At 38.5% G+C, this 25,569-nt stretch overlaps 1 protein-coding gene across 1 annotated transcript in view; it reads left to right on the top strand.

Annotated features, from left to right (window-relative positions):
- LOC126237395 (uncharacterized) overlaps positions 1-25,569 on the top strand; it is a 267,773-nt gene that overhangs the window by 183,595 nt on the left and 58,609 nt on the right. Inside the window, exons 5-6 of the mRNA XM_049947486.1 lie at positions 8,139-8,226; positions 16,527-16,646. Of these exons, the coding sequence (XP_049803443.1) occupies positions 8,139-8,226; positions 16,527-16,646 (208 nt within the window). The remainder of the gene's footprint in view (positions 1-8,138; positions 8,227-16,526; positions 16,647-25,569) is intronic.

Raw genomic sequence — 25,569 nt, 5'->3', positions numbered from 1 at the left:
GCATGCGTCGGAAGGGTGATGACAGATGTAGTCCAAATGGCAGAAACGCCTTGGTGGAAGGTCCTTAGCTGGATTATGAATAGCATCCACAAGTGGCTTGTGATCTGTATAGATTGTGAAAGGTCACACATCGAGGTCACTATGGAAATGTTTGATCGCCTCGTACATAGCAAGGAGCTCACAGTCCAAAGCCAACCATTTACACTGGCTCTTAATCAGTTTCTTGGAAAAGAAGCAGAGGGGTTAGGGTGGAGTCAGTGCTGTGCCGTTGTAAAACAGCACCCACAGCTGAGTCACTGGTGTCAGTAGTGATTGAGACATGGTCCTCAGGATCAGGGTGGGTGAGTGTGACGGCCTTGATAAGGGCAGTTTTAAGATTACAAAATGCATCAAGCATGGGTTTGGTCCACTCCAACTTCCATTCCCCAATGGTGTTTTTGCCAGAGAGAGTGTCAGGGAGGGCCATTTGGAGGGGGACAGCCTGAGGAATATGGCAGCGATAAAAGTTAGCCATACCCAGAAAACTACGGAACTGAGCATAATCCTCAGGGATAGGGAGATCAAATATGGTTTCAACATGAGAACTCGGTGTTGGTTACAAATGATAATGCAAGCCTGATCCGCCATGTGTAAACAAACCTCTAGTGAGTGTGCAACGTGAGACAGTAGATGAAGTTGCAGATCTGAAGCCAATTTCACCATCCACAACATCCAAAGAGTGGCATCAGGTAATGCTTGATCATCAATTAAAGCATGTAGGCACCACCAAAGTTGCGAAGGGGTGCGGTAATCAAGATGCTCCTCGTGAATAGTTTAATGAAAAGCCTCCACCAGATAGTGGAAAAGGCGTTCAATAAGCAGTGATTTGGCCATCAAATATTTGTGCGAGGTGAGTGGTGAGAGGAGCAAATCGCTGATGAGGTCCATATGTATCGTGGATGTGGTTCATCAGGCAGACAAAACGAACGCCAGCATCAGAAATGCCATGGATGTCCAAGAGGTGGTCCACTAAGGTGAACCAAGTTTTTGGATTGTATTTATGCAAAGCAGGTAGCTTTGGAAACCAGCTGGATAACACATGTCAAGGCAGCACCGGCAGCTGGAGATCTGTGCGAGCAGAGCAGGACACCTCCGACACTGAAAGTGCAGTAGCCATGAATGGTGCATCGCCTGAGGTCTGCATGGGACAGTGGCTGCATGTAGCATATGGTGTGGAGGGGGTTGGTGTAAAAGTCGACACCATGTGTCCAAACTGCAGTCCTGGCGAAGAACACAGCACGGTTGTAATGACTGGTGCCATTGAAACAGCGAGCAGAAGGCAGTCGCGGCGCAGCCATGGGGATGAGAGGGGGGGGGGGGGGGGGGGGCTGACCTAGGAATCAGCCTGGGTGGAACGGCTGGTGCCATTATGAAAACGGGTGGAAGACAGTTGTGGTACAACCATGGTGCAATGGCCGCAGAAACCAGCACAGTCAAGGTGACTGGTGTTGCCAAGACAACATGTGGGGGGCGTGCTGCGACACTAGGCATATAAGAATTTGCTACCCCGTGCATAGGAATGTTCAATTCACAGTTCTGGAACTTCATTGGCATGTCAAAGCAACCTGAAAGTAATGGCGTAGATGAAGGATGAACCACAATATCTTTAACAGGAAGATCATCCACATTGTCATTAGGTGGCTTGCACTGTTTGTGTTGTGGCTCTTGTTGTACTCCCATGCTGGGCGGTGGCCATGTTGTGGCGGTTAAGGTTAGGTGGCCACCAGTGTGGCCGGGTGTAAATAATTGTTCACTTTTAACCAAATTCGAAGTAGGTACATTTGTCCATTCGTGGTCGCAAGCATAGTTCATAGGGCCTGTCACACTTGCACCGAATGATGCTGGTAGATCCATTGTGGCGGAAAGAATGTGGGCTGGCACACAAAGTTCATAACTTATGAAAACGAGCACAAAATAACTCGCTATGAGATGATGATGGTGTGGGGGTCACCACTGTGGTTATCACATATGGTTGGTTGGTAATAACACACACTAAGTATCGAATATGCAGGTATTAATCACTGAAAAAAAAAAAAAAAAAAAAAAAAAAACGCATGGCAAAAGAACAAGTTATGCACCAAGAAAAAACTAGAACAAAGCAGTCCACAGAAGTAAGAGTCAAAGATAGAGCGCTCTGCACCAGGGACACCACAGCTTCATGAGAATGGTTCCCTGCAAGTCCTCATACAGAAAAGTAGTCTTCACATCAAAATTATTAATGTTGGGATCAAGATTTACATTTACACTGATGACAGCTCTGAGAGTAATAATCTCACAACTAGTAAAAAGGTTTCATCATAATCTATACCAGGCTTCTGAGTAAATCCCTTAGCAACATGTCTAGCATGATAGAGTGCTGTGCCATTTGTACTTCTTTTCAACTTAAATATCCACTTGTTACCTACAATACTTTTGCTCTTTGGTATGTCCATAGGCTACCAAACACCATTATTCAGAAAACACTTTATTTCCTCTTTCATGGTACTTATCCAGTCTTCTCTGTCCTCTTTGAAGTGGCATCCTCCATGTTAACAGGATCTTCTCCCAAACTGAAAATGTCACTTACCAAATAGGTGACATAACCTGCATAGTCCTCGGATTTTGGCATATGGGCTGACCTTTTGACTGGCTTTTCATCTTCTGGAGCTTCAGGGTCCACTGGTAGCATCTCATTATCCTCCATGTGTACCAGTGTCAGAGCATCCTGCATGTAGTCTGCATATTAATTGGAATCTACACTGTCACTCCCAGTATGGCTGACTTCCACCACTACTCCTGTTTCACCCCATTCAGCATGCTGTTCACTCAGACTGAACATACAGTAGTCTTCATTTGCATCTGGTGCCCTGGTACTGCCACTCCTGCACCCCACTCATCCTCCAGAAAACAAAATTCCCATCTTTCTCAATTTTGTTAGAATTCTGTGTATCATTTAGTCTGTAACATTTCATCATTTCCTTGTAGTCTACAAAAACAAATTCCTTAGCCTTGGCATCCCACTTTGGTCTATTCTGATCTAGTATATGAAAAAGAGCTTGGTAACCTAACACTTTTAAATGGTTCAAAGAAGATACTTTACCCTTCCACATCTGCGGAGTCTTATCATTAAGCACTCTGTGAGGAATGTAGTTCTTCATGTAAACAGCAGCATTGCATGCCTCTGCTCAATATTGTTTAGGCAGGCCAGAATCAAACAACATACACTATGCCATCTCACAAATTGATCTGTTAGTCCTTTCCACTGCAACAATAATCAATAGCTCAATCACATTCTCTCAGAGAAATTAATCAAACTTAGAGTATACATATTCACTGCCACTGTCTGCTTTAACACCATTGATTGTTTTAAACTCACAGAAAAAAATCAAATGGTTGATCTCTACTACTGAGAAAATAATGGAGTATCTTTCTGGAATAATTATTCTCTAGTACAGCATTTTACAACTGCCACATCATGACACATGGGATGTCACAAATACATGTCAGATGTGCCATGAGATTTTAAATTTCTTCTATTTTTCCACAAATAAAATATCTACAACATAAAAACTTTTTTGCCAAATTGTTTCTGGGAGAAGCCCAAATTTCCCATCATTAGCTATTATTACACACATTTAAATATGTATCATATCATAATTATTATATATTCTTTGCATTCCACTCTAAAATGAATGATACCTCATTCAATGAATAATCTTCACCACAAAAGTCCCATTCAAGAGTCTTAGATAATAAATTTGTAAATTTTGTAGCTCATAGTGGTTTCTTAAAAAAAAAAAAAGAATGTATTTCATGTACTTTATTTGTTTGCCTTTTTGCATCTACAAAAAAGATCACTTAATCATACTTAGTGACATCCTCTCCTTGGGGCCACATAAATCCATATACACCAAGCCAAGCACCTGAAGGCACGTTGTTCTCCAGACTTATGAAATGCAAGTTTAAACATCTTACCAAGCACATATGATTTAAACATGTACAGAGATTAAGAATCACAACACTTCAGCATTATGCCTCTATCTCATAAACATAACTTAAGTCCAATGCAGCACTAACATGATCGAATCACTAATTTTTCTAACAACTAGAGCAAACTCAGCTGACACAAGTTCAGCATTCCTTTGTTTATAAATGATATTTGACTCTGTTCCAGAACAAAGTAGCTTGAACATCTTACATCCATCTATATCAAAAGGAAAGCTGCTACTCACCATATAGTGGAGACCTGAATCGCAGATAGGCACAACCAAAAGTCTGTCACAATATAAGCTTTTCACCAACAAGGCCTTTGTCAAAACATAGATGACACACACACACACACTCATGACTGAGTCATGTGTGTGTGTGTAGTCTATTTTTGACAACATTTCTGTCTGAAGACACAGCTGATGAACTGACAATAACATTGCCTTTCCCTTCACTTACTAAGGCAACATTACTAGCACAATTCACAATTTTTTGTTTGCAATTTTCTGACAAACTCTTGAAGCCACAATTTTCTAAAACCCATGTATGGTGATGCATGAGAATTCATTATCTATTCATTGTGGTCGAAATCTGACATATCAAGTGCACAAAATAATGACTTGTCTGCTCCCTTGGCATATTTCTTTGGCAGTTCTTGCCTCTTGAAACAGTCATATTTACAATGATAACATTTCCAGAAACTGAAACTTTTTTCTTTTATTGTTTGTCTTTGCAAAATCCTACTGTGATTTCTTACAATGTTCTGTGAATATAGCACTATCACCACCACCTTTGCCCAACTTCCATTTAGCGACTTTTCTTTGATATTTTCTGATGTGAAATTTTCATCCATCATCCTGGGCTCTATACACATCCAGTAAGGCAGACATACTTTTGGTAAGCCTATCAGCTTAATGACTGCAGTTAGTCCACCATTAACTAGTTCGCCCATGCTCTGAAGTTTGTTGGCTACATCCAGAATATGAGTTACATAATTCGAACATTTCCTTCAAATCTGGATAATTTGGTGTCCAACTCATCATCCCAGAAAGTCATCACCTATTTTCATTCTTACCAGGGGAAAAAGATAAGTATCCATGCATCTGTATCCTTCTTTGCATTAATAACAACAACATCCATAGTGTTTTTTAAGCTTCTCTAGCGTGTCCCCAGTTTTAGTTTACAGTAATTAGGAAGTGACCCAAATCAGCATTTTACTCTTTGAATCAAATGAAAAAAGGTAGTCTCCTATGACTATAATGGCAGTGAGTCACAGTTGGAATTGGCCAACTCATACAGATACCTGTAGGGATATACAAATACTTTGTAGGGCTATGAAATGGAATGATCACATAGGTTCTGTTGTGGGTAAAACAGGTGGTAGACATCAATTTATTGGTAGAATACTGGGGAAGAGCAGTCAGTATACAAAGGATACTGTTTATAAATCATTTGTGTGACTCAGTCTGGGATATTGCTCAAGTGTGTAGGATCCATATCAAATAGGACTAACAGGGGATATTGAATGTATACAGAGATGGTCAGCATGAATGGTTACAGGTTTGTTTGACCCTTGGGATCATGTAACAGTGATCTTGTAGAAACTGAACTGCCAGACTCTTGAAGATAGACTAAACTATCCTGAGAAGGTCAATTAAGAAAGTTTCAAGAATGGGCTTAAATGATGACTCTACGAATATACTACAACACCTTACATATCACTCACATACGGATTGTGAAGACAAGATTAGAATAACTACATCACACACACAGGCATTCAAACAATCATTCTTCCAATGATCCATACATAGATGTAATGGGAAAAAACCCTAATAATTACTACAATGGGACATACCTTCTGTCGTGCACTTCTCAGCAGTTTTCAGAGTAAGGGTGCAACTGTAGATGTAGATGTAGAACTATCTAACATACATGACATTCTTCTTATGTGTTGTATGTATCAGAAATTCAGTGTCAATATCAGAAATAGGTTTGCAGTTCTTGCACAAGATAAAAATGGGAAGAGGCAAGAAAATTAATGGCAAATGCGCAGAAATATGGCCAACTGTGAGCGAGTGTACAGAAAAACTTTGTTGGAAAGATGAGACCCAAGGGTAAATGGCTCAGTGGGGTAGCTAGAACAACAGGAGAAGACTATTATATGTGAGATAACCACTGAGTCCCCAAGCAAAACTTCAAAAATCGAAGAGAAGCATCATGAGTGTCCACTGAAATTCATCGAATAGGGGGCAAGATTTTAAAATTGCCATTTTTTATATACCAGATTAGGTGAGTTTGAAGATGTGTGATGACCCAAAAATTAAATTGCCATTTTTTATATACCTGATTAGGTGAGTTTGAAGATGTGTGATGACCCAAAAACTAAATCTGATAAAAGTACACAAAACTTATTGTATCTCAAACAATTGATAGTTATCCATTAAACACATTTTTAAGGCAGATACACATTGGTACACTATTTCATTACTATAAGCAAAGTAAATCATTTTATATTATTAATATGATTGTGAATAGCACCTTTTTGGCCCAATTGTCTGAAATTACATCCTCCTCGCATGATTAAATCCAATGTATGGTTAGGAAATTAAGGCACTAAATATATATAAAAGCTATATTGCTGCACACCTAAATAATGTTATGTTGAGACTGAAAATTAAAATTGAAAGTGAAATAAAGCCAGAAGAAATGAGAAAATTCTGTTAAATATCAACAAATATAACTAGAGGAAAAAAGACAAGACATAAAAACACTGATTTTACTCATCATAATGGATACATTTTTGAATAAATTTAAGAACATTTTACTTACAAACACTTCTCATTCAGTTGATGAATGTCTAAAGACCAGTTTGCATTAAATCCACTTGAATCTTAATCATTCTTATTGTTAGTACTGCATTATAATTCTTATTACTTCAAATGTTACAGTATTACAGAATTGAAGTGTATAAGACTGAAACAAAAGTTACACAGTTCCTATTGAACAGCTGTACACAATTTTGTTATTATGGCTTACTATTGTACCTTATAATGTTTCTCTGCTGCATTTTTGTATTTGTATGTACATGACTTGTTCTATATGTTTTGTACATTGTACAATGCCCGATTCTTGAGACTAAAATAAATAAATAACCAAGGCCACCTTAACATTGACAGAAAAGAACTGATGCTGTCCCTTCGAAAACACAAAGACTTCTACGTGTGCCTATAGGGCACTGTGGCTTGTCATAAAGAGAGAGGTTATATATTATATCATAATGTGCTAATGAACACAGAAATAATAGGAGGTATTTTTCAAGCTAAGTAAGAACATTCCTCATCATTGTCAGTATTCTGATTTTAATTATGATTGCATTCCTCATAAGGGGAAAGCATACATATTAGTTAGCACATTTTTTGCATTTACCTCTTAGCAACAAAGCTTATAAAAACAAGACTTTTCACTTCTAAATGTTATCTACTGCATTTTTCATCAGTAAAAAGCTTTTATATATTGTTCATTTAGTTATATTGAACTATGCACACCATAATTTGATAGTTGTCTTTTTTATTTTTATTTTCATTTATTTGTTGATTAATAATAGGCATTTTCTTTCAACGGCTCTGTGCCAAAAGCCTCAGTTTTAATACACAGTTGGTCCTATGATTTTTCTGTCACTTATCACTTCTTTGATTAATCTGAAATATGCAGATCTGCTATATTGTCTGGGTAAGTCAGCTCAAATGCCAGAGGAAGGAAAATGAAACAGTCTCTAATAGGACCAAGCCTAGTAACAGACAACTGTGTTCAAACCAACCTTTGAATTGAATACAAATTTACTTTAAATAACAGGTCCTAGATACATTAGAGTCTAGATATAATTTTTAAAAATGATAATTGGTCTTCAAATATTAGGGGAAACTTTTGAAGTGATTCATTTTTACAAGGATAAGGCTGACAGTATTCAGCACCCACTAATATACTCATTTACGCATTTAATACCAATTTTCTTGTTACTTCCATCTCATGGAAATAAAATTTAGCAGCTTTAAATTGTTAATTGTGTTTTGATTATAAAGATGAAATATTGTAAACCAAAGAAAAAATTTCTCAGCGTTCTAATTTCATTTCAGGCTAGAAGAGGGTCACGAAAAGCATATCACAGCTAAGGATGTCGCAATGGCATTTCTGGCTTATATGGCTGTTTTAAGCATTTTACAGGTATTTACAGTTCTCTCAACATAATTATATTGAACTGATAGAAAAGAAAAAAGTATACATCTTCAGTTAATTATCAAACAGTATGTTAATAAAATTTAGAGATTAGAGGTATGATGGAGGAAGGAAAGGGGGTGATAACACATTCATATTATGTCTTAAATGATGTTCAACATTGTTTGCAGTTTTTTATGTCGATGTAATGTTCAAAAGCCTCCATTAAGAATACAGAATGTATTCTGCACTGGTAACCCATAATACCTCGTCTCAAAACATAACCCACAACTATATATATACTAAGATGGTATCTTTTCTTTCGGACATATATATAGTTAAGGCTCACTAGCCACTTGACCATCTTCTTCTTCTGTGCGGATGCACAAACAGTGCCCGAACTCTTACGGGAATCGGCAACGTGCCGCGGGTAATGAGTATAATGGGTAGGGGCACTATGAATGTAGTGCAGGACAATACGATGAGAACGTGATTGTCACAGGAGGCGTGCCAGAGATAAGTCCCTGCAGTTGCACTATCCTCTGTGTCCTCGGTGGCTCAGATGGATAGAGTGTCTGCCATGTAAGCAGGAGATCCCGGGTTCGAGTCCTGGTCGGGGCACACATTTTCATCAGTCCCCGTTGATGTATGTCAATGCCTGTAAGCAGCTAAGGGTTGTCATTTCATTGTAATAACCCACAACACCATAGACATGCTGATGATGTCTACTTCACAGTGAAATTTATTCTGATTGTACCATCAGTGACTCAGAACCCTATAGATGGGAATTTGCTCTGCAACCATGTACCAACTTTCATTAATCTCTCTTGCTGATTTATATCTTCCTTTCCCTTTGACATATTCCTTATTTTAATTTCATTACTACCACCACATCAATATATATAACTTTTTTTCCTTTCCATCTCTTGTCTATATTTTATGGTTACTGTTGTTCTCCCCCTCTATTATTCTACCTTGTTTTCTTTCTGTATCTGACCAGATCTGTTTTGTTTAGAATTTCTTTCCTAATATGGCTATACTTTATCTCTCACATGTCAGTTGATATCTGTTGATTTGGTTTTTCCTTTTCACCTATTGTTTTTTTTTTTTTTTATCCATAATTCTGTATTGCTTTCCTAGTTGAATCTGGTACATTTCCATTTCCTCCAATTACATTCTCTCTCTTTAGGCAGACAAAGAAACTCCATAATTATGGAAGTTAGTGCATTTGTCAACTTTTGTATGTTTTTGTCTGTCTGCTGCTAGCTCTGTCAGATTGTAATTTCGTTTTTTACTATTCTTTTCTTTCTAATGTAAAAAATTTTGCTAATCACCTAACTTACTCATGGTAATTATATGTGCACAATACAATGTCATTTTCAAAACCATTGATCAGGTTTCCAGATAATTTTTTGATTCTTTTGAATGAGTATGCCATAAAAAGAGGAGGAATAACTGAATTGGATTATCACATGAATGCATCCAGAGCAAAGAAACGACAGGACACAATATACTAAAATATAATATATATCCCAATTTTACTAGGTATACAAATGCTACAGGTTTTTAAAGAGTGCTGTGGCCAGTAACAGTTATTACAAATGAAGATGCATTCCCAAAACACAACAAGAAATCTGAGGCCATGTGGACTGCTATCAAATCTGAGCTTCTTATCACAACTGGCAGCCAATAAACACCCCCAAAATTAAGTTGGGCAATGAAGTTATCATAATAGCTATTCAAATATCAGAGCAGTTGAATGTTTTTTAATGTATAGAAAACAGTAGTTGATGTGGATGGTCACTTAAAAAATTTGAAATTATATTTTATACTGAACTGTATTCAAGTATGGTAGACAAAATTCTTTCATTCACATATTGTGTCCCCATCAGTCCCACCATGAAGGAGGGCCTCCTGGGATGTGAAACGAGTCATATTATACATTAACAGGCAGAAGCAACCACTATTTCTGTAAAATACACGAACTTCACATTATGGCTAGCACTAACCTACTCAAACTGACAGCTATGGTAATTACTTCTACATTACTTTACATATGTATGCTCAGCTTGTGTTATTATAAATGCTTTGTCAGACCACCACACAGTAGAACTAGGTATAAACATAAAAAAGGTTCCTACACACAGTTGCTACTGATACATTATGATGAATACAGACCAAAACATAACTCATTCGAATAACATGAAAGGAATGTGGATTGGAACAGTATTCTAATGACACATTATAGTTATGGCAAATTCTCAAGCGAACTATACTACATTCTCAACCAAGCCTGCCCATTAATAAAAAAGAAAATTCAGTCACAAGCTGTAACCCGAAACTCGATATTCAGTTCAGTCACTGAGGCTGCAGAAAAACTAAGATGGTATGATAATGTTATGTTAACTGACTTGAGCAATAAAAAATTAAAAGAAGAGTTCAAAAAGTATGAGAAATACTACACGGACTTGTAATTTCTGAAAAACAGAAACATTTCGAAAGTCTCGCTCAAAACTCAAATAATATTTCCAAAACATCATGGTAACTAGTAAATAGAGAAATTCTGGGAAACATACAACTGAAAATCATTTGCTGATAAATGACACAATAGAAACTGATCAGAATAAGGTAGCAGATCTATTTAACAATAACTTTGCCTCTGTTGGCTCCAGCATAAACAATCAGCTTAAAAATCACAAATACAAATTCAGAAGGACACCAGTGTCAGGATAGTATATTTTTGACAGCAACAAATGGAGCAGAAATAATTAAAATTGTTAGTGGCTTGAAGAATTCTCATTCAGCAGGATATGGTTGTCTAAGTCTGGACACTCTTAAGAAATGTATTCATAAAACTGCATCACCTTTATCAGCAATTATCATCTTTCATATGGAAGATGATCTATTTCCAGATAAGCTGAAAATTGCTCGAATTGTGCCTATTTTTAAAAAGGAAAAAGAAATCTAGTAGAAAACATTCAACTCATATCTGTTCTTCCAATAATATCCTAAATCTTTGAGAAAGTAATATATATAAGAATTTGGAACTTTCTGGTAAGCAAAAAAATGACTTCTAAGGGGCAGTATGGGTTTGTGAAGTGGTCATCCACCATTACAGCAGCGTCCAACGTAATTGAAGATGTCACTAAAGCAATAGATAATAAAGAACATGTATGTGGCATCTTTCTATATTTACAAAAAGCTTTTCGACTGTGTTGATATGATGATATTGCTGAACAAACTGTGGAACTATGGCATTCAGGGCACAGCCCATAATCTGATTGGACCCTACTTGACAAATAGGAAGCAGTTTGTGTCTATTAGCACAACAGAGGTAGCATATAAATCAAACACCACTAACATTAATTTTGGTTTTCCACAGGGGTCAATATTCAGAACACTTCTTTTTATTATTTATGTTAATTTATTTATTTATTTAGCATAATTGTATCTCATCATTATAAAAATGATATAGGATTCAGTCCATAACAAACCCCACTACAGTTATCTTATATGCAAATGATACCACGTTAATATGCCACAATCCGAGCTATTCGCAGCTCGAAGTGGAATTCAATACTGCAGCACGCATAATTCTGCAGTATTTTAATGAAAACAATCTAAAATTAAAAGCAAATAAATCTGTCTATATTGAATTTGATCTTGGGAGGCAAAAAACTCATGAAAACCAAATTTTAATGGGTGATGAATACATTAAAAAAGAATACTCGACCAAATTTCTTGGCCTGACACTTGATGCAGAATTAAACTGTTCTGATCATGTAAATTATATTTGCAAAAAGCCATCTACTACCATATATGCCCTAAGAAAACTGACACCTCTTTGTGACATTACCACCCTGAGACAAATATATATTGCACTATTTGAATCCCATCTAAGCTACAGGATAGAGGTATGGAGATCAAGCAGTAAAGGTAATATGAAAAGCGTACTTCTTCCACAAAAGAAGGCACTTAGAATTATGGGAAAGAAATGTGCCAGACAGTCCTGCAGAAATTTGTTTAAAGAATTTAAAATACCAACAGTTCATAGCCTGTATGTAATTAAAGCCATCAAAGACACTAACCACTTTCTCGAACGCCTGGAAACCTTACCCAATCCATTACCCCCAGAAACCATCCTTGTAACTATTGAAGCCACTTCCTTATACACAAATATCCCACACGACCAGGGCCTCACTGCGATGGAGCACTTCCTTTCACGCCAATCACCTGCTACCCTACCTAAAACCTCTTTCCTCATTACCTTAGCTAGCTTCATCCTAACCCACAACTTCTTCACTTTTGAAAGCCAGACATACCAACAATTAAAGGGAACAGCCATGGGTACCAGGATGGCCCCCTCGTACACAACCTATTTATGAGTCACTTAGAGGAAGCCTTCTTGATTACCCAAGCCTGCCAACCCAAAGTCTGTTACAGATTTATTGATGACATCTTCATGATCTGGATTCACAGTAAAGAAGAACTCCAGAATTTCCTCTCCAGCCTCAACTCCTTTGGTTCCATCAGATTCACCTGGTCCTACTCCAAATCCCATGCCACTTTCCTCAACGTTGACCTCCATCTGTCCAATGGCCAGCTTCACACATCCGTCCACATCAAACCCACTAACAAGCAACAGTACCTCCATTATGACAGCTGCCACCCATTCCATATCAAACAGTCCCTTCCCTACAGCTTAGGTGGACGGCGGACGGTGGACACCAAGAGTGTCTTTCTGCCTTCCACCTAACCTTCGTAACCTCTTGGTTCATCCCTATGAAATCCGCAAACCACCTTCCCTACCCTCTGGCTCCTACCCTTGTAACCGCCCCCGGTGTAAAATCTGTCCCATGCACCCTCCCACCACCACCTAATCCAGTCCTGTAACCCGGAAGGTGTACACGATCAAAGGCAGAGCCACGTGTGAAAGCACCCACGTGATTTACCAACTGACCTGCCTACACTGTGAAGCTTTCTATGTGGGAATGACCAGCAACAAACTGTCCATTCGCATGAATGGACACAGGCGCACAGTGTTTGTTGGTAATGAGGATCTCCCTGTGGCCAAACATGCCTTGGTGCACGGCCAGCACATCTTGGCACAGTGTTACACCGTCCGGGTTATCTGGATACATCCCACTAACACCAACCTGTCAGAACTCCGGAGATGGGAACTTGCCCTTCAGTATATCCTCTCTTCTTGTTACCTACCAGGCCTCAACCTCCACTAATTTCAAGTTGCCGCCGCTCATACCTCACCTGTCATTCAACAACATCTTTGCCTCTGTACTTCCGCCTTGACTGACATTACTGCCCAAACTCTTTGCCTTTACAAATGTCTGCTTGTGTCTGTGTACGTGCCGATGGATATGTGTGTGTGTGCAAGTGTATACCTGTCCTTTTTTCCCCCCTAAGGTAAGTCTTTCCGCTCCCGGGATTGGAATGACTCCTTACCCTCTCCCTTAAAACCCACATCCTTTCGTCTTTCCCTCTCCTTCCCCCTTTCCTGATGAAGCAACCGTTGGTTGTGAAAGCTTGAATTTTGTGTGTATGTTTGTGTTTGTTTGTGTGTCTATCAACATGCCAGCACTTTCGTTTGGTAAGTTACATAATCTTTGTTTTTATATATATATCCTTTTCATAATATTGTCATTATTACGTTCTGGCTTTTCCGTTGTTTAATCTTAGTTACAACTATTTACATAATGGCTTCATCAGTAGACATCTTCTTTTTATTTCATAAATAGTGTGATAGAGAACACTCTTTCTGCAGTAGCATTCACGCAAGATAGAGTTAACACAAACACAGTAATTAGCTGCAAATTCTTGCAGCATATAGATTTTGTTCAGTTTGGTTTAATCAAACATTGTATTTTCTGTATTCTTTGGGTATAATCACATTTGCTCTTACTTTGGTTATGCTGCATGTAACTTAAAAACACACTATTCCAAAATATAGAGGACTGTCAATGAATTACAGGAATATGTACAGGGTGATTATAATTAAAGTTAAACTTTCAAGCTGCTGTAGAAATAACACCCCTGGTCAAAATGATGCCAAATTGCAACAGCATATTATCAGAGATGTGTGGCATAAGAAAAATAAATAGTTACAAAATGTAGCAATAGATGGCGCTGTAAGCATCATAATTTAATAGTGGTCAACCACAAATGACAAATGAATCATACAATAATGCCTAATGCATACGTTTGCCGTTAAACTCAGTGTGCATGGGTGTATAGGTGTGATACTATTAGTTACGTAAGCCCATCCACCATATCACATCAGATGGGAAAAATCGATTTTTAATTGTCCTGAGGCCAAAAATCGCATAAAAAACATTACCCACATTGGTTTTTAATTGTCCTGAGGCCAAAAACAGCATAAAAAGCATCAATCACATCGGTTTTTAACTGTCCTGAGGCCAAAACCCACATAAAAGACATCAATGACATTGGTTTTTAATTGGCCTGATGCCAAAAACTACATAAAAAGCATCAGTCAAAGTCAAATCGGATTACTAATTTCCATGTGACTGGCGCAAAACATGTTCAATATGCTGTCCACCATTTTCTGCAACAATTTGAAATTGAGAAACAGCATGTCCCACAACTGATCAAAGTGTATCTGGGGTCACATTCAGAATGTGTTGCGCAAAGCATGCCTTCAATGCAGCTAAGTTTGCAATCAGAATACTGAACACAACTCTTTCAGATAGCCCCACAGCCAGAAGTCACACAGATTAAGATCAGGTGATCGAGATGGTCATGCTGTAGTGAAATGGTGGCTGATAATTCTAGCAGTTTCGAAATGGTGTTTCAGCAGCTGCTTAAATGGATTTGCAATGTGCGGAGGTGTGCCAACTTGCATAAAAATGGTCCCATCCACACATCCATGCTGTTGGAGAGCTGGAATGACATGGTTGCGCAAAAGACACTCATAGCGCTTACCAGTGATGGTATAGGTAACAGGACCAGAAGCACCTGTCTCTTCAAAAAAATGTGGCCCTATGGTAAATGATGCCATAAGCCCACACCACACAGTGTCCTTTCCAGGATGAAGTGGTACTGGTTGATTTGCATGTGGATTTTCCATTGCCAATATTTGACAGCTCTGTGTATTGACGTATCGTGTCAGATAGAAGTGAGCTTCGTCTGTCCACAAAATCTTCCATGGCTAATCATTGTCCACTTCCATGCAAGCAAGAAATTCTAAAGCAAAGGTCTCTCTTGCTGGCATGTCAACAGGAAGCAACTCGTGCACTTGGGTAATTTTGAATGGATAGCAAAGAAGGATGTTTCATAGGATTTTACGCACTGTGCTCATGGGTATGTCCAATGTTCGGGCAATTCTCTGTGCACTACATGTTTGCCCACCAGCATTTGTCTCCTCCTGCATTGCTGTGCCACTGCTTCCCTTAACATCAAATCAATTTGTTTCCTCCCTCTACCAGGTTACACACCAAAAGAAACCATCTCTTTGAATTTCCGAATCGTTTTCTCCAGACCCAAGGCAGTCATCAGACGAAAGCCATCCTTCAAACCCTTCAGCGTCTGGAACATCTGCAGAGTGTTGTGTGCACGTCATCATTCTTGTGATGCAGCTTTACAAGCAGCGTGTGATCCTGCATTGAGACAGCCATGGCAAACATTGCAGACGTGAAAGGAGGAAAAGCTGTGTCCCCAGCATGTTTATACCAACTTCAATGAGTCATGCGCATGGCAGGTGTTTTCATTTACATATTTTGATTCATACAGTGCCATCTATTGATCAATTTTAACACTATTTGTTTTCTTCTGCGATACGTTTTCCCCCTTCTCCAATAATATTCCGTTGCAATTTGACATCTTTGTGACCAGTGGTGTTATTTTTACAGTGATTTGAAAGTTTAATTATTATCACCCTGTACATCCCATAGACATTTTGTCAGGACAATGGGACACTTAAGCTAAATAATGGATGATCCTGTAAAATATGGATCATCTAGTCACCGTACTGAAGCTTATGGTAAAAACGTATACATTCACACAATGTAATATCTTGTACACCTTAAAGTTGGGTTTTCACTTACTAAAACAGCTACTTTGCTCTCTCTCTCTCTCTCTCTCTCTCTCTCTCTCTCTCTTCCTTACTCTGCCTTTACCTGTTGTCAGGATTGCCACATTACTTAAGGTTGAGGATGATGGTAACAGTCTTGTGGGCTATAAATTACTTCAGTTCAGTGTTCTCTGTTCATCACTCTTGATTTTGTCCTTGAGAAATTTGGAAATATTACTCACTGTTTACATTTTTTTGTTCTCAGGGTGGTATATTTACACTGATTAAGGATCCCCCAACTCTGGGAATTGTTACTTCTGCTCGAAATAAAAGAGAAACAATGGTGCCTGTGCCAGTTATTCCTGATTCATCTACTCCACCACAGGTAATCCTAGCATTTCATATTAAATATTAGGAATTGGCTGAGATAATCATGTATACTTATCATAATTAAACATGATTGCATACATCTAAATAAAACTCAATAAATAATTATAACATATTATTAACACATATCTATATAAATTGTTGTACAGTATGTGTCTCTCTTATATAGCAGATATACTGGATAGTAAATATTTAATTAAGTTTCATTCAAGCTTAATTTTTAAAGGAACTCCTCGACAGAATAGAAGGTGTGACCCATGAGAAAACTCTTCAGATTCGATTTGAAAGTGTGTGGATTACTGCCAAGACTTTTGAATTCTTGAGGTACCTTATTGAAAATGGATGCAGCAGTATACTGTACACCTTTCTGCACAAGAGTTAAAGAAGTCCGTTTGATTTCTGCCGAGTATTAACTGAGTGAAACGTGCTTATTCTTGGGAATAAGCTGATATTGTTAACAAGGATTGACGGTAACGAACATATAAATATTGAGAGGCCAATGTCAAAATACCCAGACTCATGAACAGAGGTCGACAAGAGGTTTGCTAACTTACACCACTTATTGCCCGAATCACCCATTTCTGAGCCAAAAATATCCTTTCAGAAATGGAAGAGTTACCCCAAAATGTAATACCATATGACATAAGTGAATGAAAATAAGCAAAGTAGACTAATTTTTGTGTCAAACGAGCACTTACTTCAGATACCGTTCGAATAGTAAAAATGGTAGCATTAAGTCTTTGAATAAGATCCTGAATGTGGGCTTTCCATGACAATTTACTATCTACCTGAACACCTAAAATTTTGAGCTGTTCAGTTTCACTAATCATATGCCCATTCTATGAAATTAAAATGTTGAGTTTTCTTGAATTGTGTGTTAAAAACTGTAAAAACCTAGTCATACTATGATTAGCATTAGTTTATTTTCTACAAGCCATGAACTTATGTCATGAACCACACTATTTGAAACCAAGCCAATGTTGCACACAACATTCTTTACTACCAAGCTTGTGTCATCAGCAGACAGAAATATTTTAGAGGTACCCGTAATACTAGAGGGCATATTGTTTATATAAGTAAGGAACAGGGGCACCCCCCATTTGACCATACCCCACTCAGACCCCACATCATGGCCACTCTCAGCACTGTGAATAATGACCTTTTGCTGTCTGTTGTTAAAGTAAGAGGTGAACCTATTGTGAGCTACTCCCCATATCCCATAATGGTCCAACTTCTAGAGCAATATTTTGTGATCAACACAATCAAATGCCTCAGTTAAATAAAAAAATATGCCTAGCATTTGAAACCTTTTGTTTAACACATCCAGAGAATTTAGCATTTTCAGCTGTTAAACGACTTCTAAAGCTAAACTGTACATTTGATAGCAAATTGTGTGATATAAAATGATCAATTATCCTTGCATATACAGCCGTTTCAATAAGTTTAGCAAACACTGATGACATAGAAACAGGTCTAAAATTGTCTACGTTATCCCTTTCTCCCTTTTAATAAAGCAGATTTACTATGGGATGCTTTAATAGTTCAGATAACTGACCAGTCCTAAAGGAAAATTACAAATATGGCTAAACACAGGGCTAACATGTGCAGCAGAGTACTTTAATGTTCTGCTAGGCACTCCATCATATCCATGAAAGTCTTTAGTCTTCGGTGATTTAATTATTGACTCAATTTCCCCCTTGTCTGTATCACAGAGAAGTATTTCAGACATCAGTCTTGGAAAGGCCTTTTCCAAGGGAGTTAATGATTCCCTGTAGAATCTAATGTTTTCTTAATTCACCAGCAATGCTCAGAAAATGATTGTTAAATACTGTACATATATCTGATGTATCAATAACAGAAATATTTTTACTGTGAACTGACTTTATATCGTCGACCTTTTGCTGCACTTCCTTCACATCTGATCATATGGTTTTAATTGTATAGTGTGAATTAGCCATTCTATTTGTGCACTACTTACTCTTTGCCTTCCTAATAACGTTTTTAAGCACCTTACAGTTCTGTTTGTAATGGGATGCTGTGGCTTGATTGTGACTACTTCTAACATTTTGATATAATTCCCACTTTGTTCCACATGATATCCTTATCCCACCAGTCAGCCACCCAGGCTGCCTTTTACTGCTAGAACCCCGTTTAGAATGTTCTAATGGAAAGCAACTCTCAAAGTGCATGAGAAATATGTTAAGGAAAGCATTATATTTGTCATCTATGTCATTGGCACTATAAACATCCTCTCACTCTTGTTCCTTGACGAGGTTTAAAAAACTGTCTATTGCTGATGGATTAACTTTCCTACATAGTTTGTAATTATATATGTGGCATTTGTTTGAGTACAAAGCCTTTTAGTGTGTAAAATTTGTGCATCATGGTCTGAAAGGCAAGTCATCCTTTTACTAATGGATTGCCCATCTAGTAATGAAGAATGAATAAAAATATTGTCTGTGGCTGTGCTACTGTTCCCCTGCACCCTAGTTGGAAAAAGCACTTTCTGCATCCAATCATATGAATTTAGGAGATCTACCAACATATTTTTTCTTGCACCACCATATACTAAATTAATATTGAACTCAACACTTATAACCAATTTCTGGTACTTTCTATAAAGTGAATCAAGGACCCTCCCTAGCTTGAGCAGAAATGTGCTGAAGTATGAGTTTGAGGATCTATAAACAACAACAATTAGAAGTTTAGTTTCACTAAATTCAACTGCCCTTGCACAACATTCAAATATCTGTTCAGTGCAGTGCCGTGATACATCTATGGACTCAAATGGAAGACTGTTTTTTACTTACATGGCCACTCCCCCAATCCGCAAGGAACTCCTTGGGGAACAACCAGCTAATCTGTATCCTGGTAAAGTAAGCCTCTGATATGTCTAATTATTTAAGTGGTGATGCAATATACCAATAATTTCAGAGTCAACATCTATAAGCAGTTCACTAACTTTATCTCTAATACCTCTTATATTTTGATGAAATATCTAATTCCTTCTCTATTTGGAAACATGATGTCCTCTGAAGGTGAGCCCTTAGTTAGGGGGATTTCCTTTAAGCAGGTATACCTATCTGCTGACTTCAATCTAAAAAAGGTGCAGCTCTAACACCAACTACTACCAGAATTTTTCCATGAGTGATCCCACCACTACCCACTACACTGTCACCTATAATCTTTGCCAGCCTCCCCTTCCCATACCTATTGAGGTGCAGGCCATGCCTAGTGAAACCCGATCTACTGATGGACTCAACTGGCACCACTGCAACGTGACCCATTCCCTCTGCAATCAATGCCTTTTCCAGCTTCATGTTAATGCATCTAACAGCTGCATTAAGATGAGGCTGATCATGACGCTGAAACAGTTGCACAAAATGCACATCAGCACCACCAGTTTGAGTAGCTATCTTTACCAGGTCACCACCTACATCATATTCTCCGTCCCTATCAAGACTATTCCCTGCTCCACCCACTATCACCACCTGATCCTCCGTAAAATTCCTACATAACTCCCCTATGCTGTCAGTTACCTGAGGCTTCACAATTATGGTGACCTAGTACTCACTCCCCAACACTTCCTGCAATTGCTGGCCCACACCTCTACCTTGTTAACTACGTAGCAGCATAACCTTCTTCTTTCTGTTAGACTTTGCAACTAACCTAGGCCTCCTAACTGCTCAGGGCAGCTGCATGTTTCCTATACCTATGGCTACAAGAGGTTCCTCTCCACTAAACTTTGACAGTTAGTCAAATCTATTGCATATATGCAAAGTACAACTGTCTTACTAGCTCCTCCTCCTAGCTGCCTTCCCAGCATCTTTCACTCTCCTCAACCTATCTGTTTCCTCCTTTGCATATCATAACTGCACCTGAAGGGCACAGATCTTACACTCCTGCTCCTTTATCAACTTATTTCTACTACAGATTCTGCATTTCCAGGAGAGGATCTCACTAGAATCTCCACTGGCTTCCCCACTGTATTCCCCCCCCCCCCCCCCCCCCCAATGAAAAGACTTTGAACAAATCCCACACCATAACCCACTACTCACAAACCTACAATAGAGCCCACACTTCTCACTCAGGGTAAAATTTTACAGTTACTGACAAAAATTATACGGCTATGTTGCCTAAGTTTAGTTACAACAGTAGGACTGTTTATAGAACTGACAATTGCGATCTCGAAATTCTCTTTCTACTAAGAAAGCAGCTACTTTTATTAATGTGACTACTGTCCATGTTCAGTGTCAATGTGCAATAACCAGTCACAGATGGCATGTGGCAGCACTATCAGTGGATGGTAATGAAGCATATCAGGGGAACAGTTTTCGGAAAACATAGCAGTCGTCATAATGCAGAAATGGAGCAATTTATTTGACGTCTGAAGGGCATGATCATTGCCTCCTGGACCAAGGCTGGAGGCATTTCCAAACTGGCTAAGTTTGTAAACTGTTCGTATGTCACTGTGGTTAAAGTATACCCTGCATGGCCAAATAACTCTGTCGAAAATGGGCAGCAAGGTAACTGTGGTGCGCCACAAGCCACAGATGACAGGAGTGAATGATGGCTGTGAAGATGTGTTCAGAAAAGTAGACATGCAACTGTTGAACAACTGACTGAACCAAGGGGTCGCCAATAGTGGCTCCTCAACAACTGTTCAGTGAACATTGCTGTGCACAGGTCTCCACGGCAGGCACCTAGTTCATGCACCCATGCAGAATGCTGTTCATTAGTGATGAATGCTGGAATCTGCATGTTATTACTGCAATTGGACATCAACTGAGTGGCATTTTCAGGTGAATAATGTTTTATACTCCTGCGGACAGATGGCTGTTGGCATATATGGTATGAAATGTCTGAAAGCAAACAACCTGCAACAATTGTTGGGAGCATCAAGGCCAGAAGAGGGAGCATTATGGTCTGGGGAATGTTTTTGTGGCATTTCCTGGGTGACCTTTCCATTCTGGAAGCCATAATGGGTCAACATAAGTATGCATCTATCACTGGGAACCATGTCCACCATTACATGCAGTTAGCTTTTCCTTGTCACGATGCCATCTGCCAGCAGGCAATGCAACGTATCACAGAGTCACAGTATATGTTCATGGTTCAAAGACTACCAGGATGAGTTTACCACACTCCCCTGGCTGCCAGACTCTCCGAATTTAAACCCAACTGAGAATCTGTGGGACTATCTTGATTGGGCTGTTCACACTATGGATCCTCAACCAAGAAACCTAGCACAGCTGGCCATGGCACTGGATTCGACATGGCTCCACATCCCTGTCAGAACCTTCCAGAACATCGCTGACTCTCTTCCTGCATGTCTTACACTGGTCCATGCTGCAAAAGTTGGTTATTGAGGCTTTTGACAGCTGGTTACATCAATGTGACTGGACAGTATATGATTACAAGTAGCATCAAAATAATCAGACATTCTCCTATGCCATATTTAATTTTAATGACATTAGATCTAGACATGAAACTTGTAGCTTGTTATGGCAAGAAAATTGTGCAAATATCACTTAAAATTATCATCTCATTAAGTAAGCTCATAGTAGTAAAGTAAATTGTTTTAAAAAATTAAATTCACTTGAGAAAAATAGCCAGCCATTCTGTCTCTATTTAGTATTACATAGTTTATGAAATAACATGTTAAAATTGAGACACTGAAGCACACTGCAATTACTTCTATAGATTTATTTGAAATACATGAGATATAGACCTAACATGTTTGAGATTCACCTATTCCACTTCAGTGCATATCGCAGTACTGTTACAGACAGTCAGTGGACTTGATTATCTACTAAGCACTTAACTAATACGATTGCAACAATCAGTTCAATTAGTTTTGGACATTAGGTTTCAGAGAGCAGGGTGTTATGTTTCAAACTGGCAGTCAGCACTGAACTGCCGTTTCCACTGATAATGTCACCAAATTGTCAATTAGATAACTACATCATCTGTTCAGGGTGCTGCAGAGATATCTGGAAGGAGTATAGGCTGTAAATTCAGCTGTTAGTTCAGACTATGATTCACATACTACATGTATGATTTGAGAAAAAAATGTGAGAACAATTGCAGGCATTCCAAACAGAGAATCATGCCAGCCACACTTCAAAGAACTAAAAATGTTAATGAACCTTCCCTCTACATTAAAAAAAAAAAAAAAAACTGGAGATTTCAACTTACACAAGTTCCATCCACAATTATGGAACAAGGAACAGAAATAATATACACTTAGAACATAAAAGATCAAGTAAGTCCCAAAATAATTTCAAATATACTTGCATAAAGCTGTATAAACTATCCCTGGCAGTGAGATACCTTGCTGTGTTTAGGAAGTAGAAGAATTCTATAATAGAATGGTATCCTAAATGAAACATTTAATTTTTAATGTAAAGTATAAATGTAATATCTAACTTTTAATAAAAAAATTTATTATTGCATGCATGCTAAAAACCATATCATGTACACAATCAGTGGTTAGTTACTTACTTAGTTTCATTTTCAATGGATCACTTGCATGATAAATCATAATGATATGGAATGAGTCATTTGATAAATAAATGTGAAATACAATATGCATAAGTATGGTTAAATTTTGGTATTCAGTGCCATCTGGCTGATTACAATGAAGAAAGAAGAAAGCAATCATGATACTGACTTGTTGAGAACTCTGATTTATCCAGAACTGAAATGCAGTTAAATAAGCAAAACAGATAGTAACCGGCACATGCAGAGTCAAAGACGTCTACATACAAAGCAGAACCCAATAATTTAACTATAAATGCCGCAAATCCAAAACCAAGTCATTGTACACAAATATCAATGTCTTTCCAGCAGAATCCAAGTACAATAGCATGGCAGGTTTTTTTTCATTCAGTCAGGCCTGTGTCACAAGCTGCTACACAATGAAGTAAAAGGGCTGATGGGGACATGCAAATAGGGGCCACATTCCATAACTGAGGGCACCATCATATATGTTACAAGCACTTCTTCCTGCTGACAGCTGTGTCTTATGGGTGCCACTTAACACTGCCTGTGGTTTAAGCCACTAAATGTGTCTTGTGGTGACACAAGTAGTCAGATATTAAGACCAAGATGAAAAGTGTGGAATATCCTTCCTTTTTATGACTGACAAGTTCTTTGGTTTGTTTCCTGTAACTGCCTTTGTCTTTGTGTTTCTGTTGGATAACATTTATCTCTTACTGTGTGTCATATGGGTATTTTTGATAAATTAATGAAGTCTGTTTAGTATCTACACAGACATCACAACTACTAAAAACACTGTTGGCAGAAGGTACTGTATGATCCGATGGTGGCTCGATAACAAGCTGGGGAACAGAACCCCACAGTAGGAAATGCAAACTCCCCATGTGAGTCAGTCTATAGAGAAGCAGGAAGTCCAAAACAGTGTACAGATGTGCACAGGGATAAGCACAACATATGGCAGGTGTGAGTGGTCTGCAGGTAAGCACTTCCATCAATGGATCCAGCCATGCAATGCTCCGCATGCGTGCTCATGATAATTGCTCGCACTAGTCTGCTGCACTACCCATGCCAGCTCATCTGCCTCAATTGTGATATCCACTGATAGTGATATTAAATCCCGTCCCCCTAAAAATGTCATTTAGGGCTGAAAATAGCAAGGCTTGGGCTGCAAACTCTGGTGCAGAACTGGAGAGAGTGCCAGAGACCTGGGCAGTGGACTGACCGGCAAAGGAGGCAATGCCAACACTGCTGGCTTTGCCAGAGGGGTGGAAGGATGCTGAGGCTGAGGCAATGGTCAGTCCACCAGTAGTGGTAGAGACAAGGCCATATCCACCAGGGGGGGGGGGGGCAGAGGCAGAAGCTGAGGAGGAGGAGGAGGAGGAGGAGGCCAGGTCAAAATCTGTGGGCTCCACATCAGCAGGTGTGGCAGAGCAAGTTTTACTGTGGCATAGGGTCACAGGCAAAGTAAGGGCAGCCTGTACCAGACATTCTGTGCACAGAATTGTCGCAACTACTTGACAATTAGCAGGAAATTAATTGGATTTCTGACAGATTTCTCGATAAAGTCCAATGATACGGCTTGAACAAAGACAAGGGAACATTATTCTGATCATACTGCCACTGTGTTTATAGATGAGATGGTGCATTTCAAGTACTTCATCTTACAAATAGAGGACAGAAAAGATAAAATTATACTTGCCAAGGAATCATATAAACTGATTTTTGGTACGATGGCACAATCATATTTCCTGAATGTAATGATAGCATTGCCAATTTACAGAAGTCTGATGATTACATATGGCACAGGTGAACATAACTTTTTGAAATTGAAACTAATCAAAATCGGTCTTCGTTCATCAGTGTCTCAGAATTGTTTAAATTCACTGGTGATAATAGTGACTGAAAATTATATATTGGAAAATGTCAACCTTCAAAGTGCTTTAAATGATTTTGTATCTAAAAAAAACTCAGAAGCATTAATATTTAAACATACTGTACTTTGCAAAACAAGTTAATAAAAAAAATACACATATTTTCCTTCCACTTGTTTCAATTTTTTATTGACTATGGTCATGGTATACTTTCATAAAGTAGTAAAATAACAGCATAATTATGAATAAAATTGCATTGTGGTAGAAAAAAATATATTTTAGGGAGTTTGAAAAGGGTAAAGGAGTCCTGAAATGTGCATTGCCTGGGGGCCCCAACATGGTTAATCTAGCCCAGTTTACGTGTAATGCAAACACTCTGACCTGTTCTTGTTTCAAAAAAAATTATCACATTAAGACACTGTTTATATTTTTAAGTGATACCATGGTAACCATATACTACTATTTACTATAATTTCCACAACTGCAAATTTCAACCCTAAGTCATTTTGAAGCAATTACAGTGCTGAAAACACAGAGCTGTAAACATTA

The sequence above is a fragment of the Schistocerca nitens genome, chromosome 2 (genome assembly GCF_023898315.1).
Source record: "Schistocerca nitens isolate TAMUIC-IGC-003100 chromosome 2, iqSchNite1.1, whole genome shotgun sequence".
Lineage (NCBI taxonomy): Eukaryota > Metazoa > Arthropoda > Insecta > Orthoptera > Acrididae > Schistocerca > Schistocerca nitens.
Note: the sequence above shows the minus strand (reverse complement) of the source record. Positions and strands in the feature narration are given on the sequence as shown.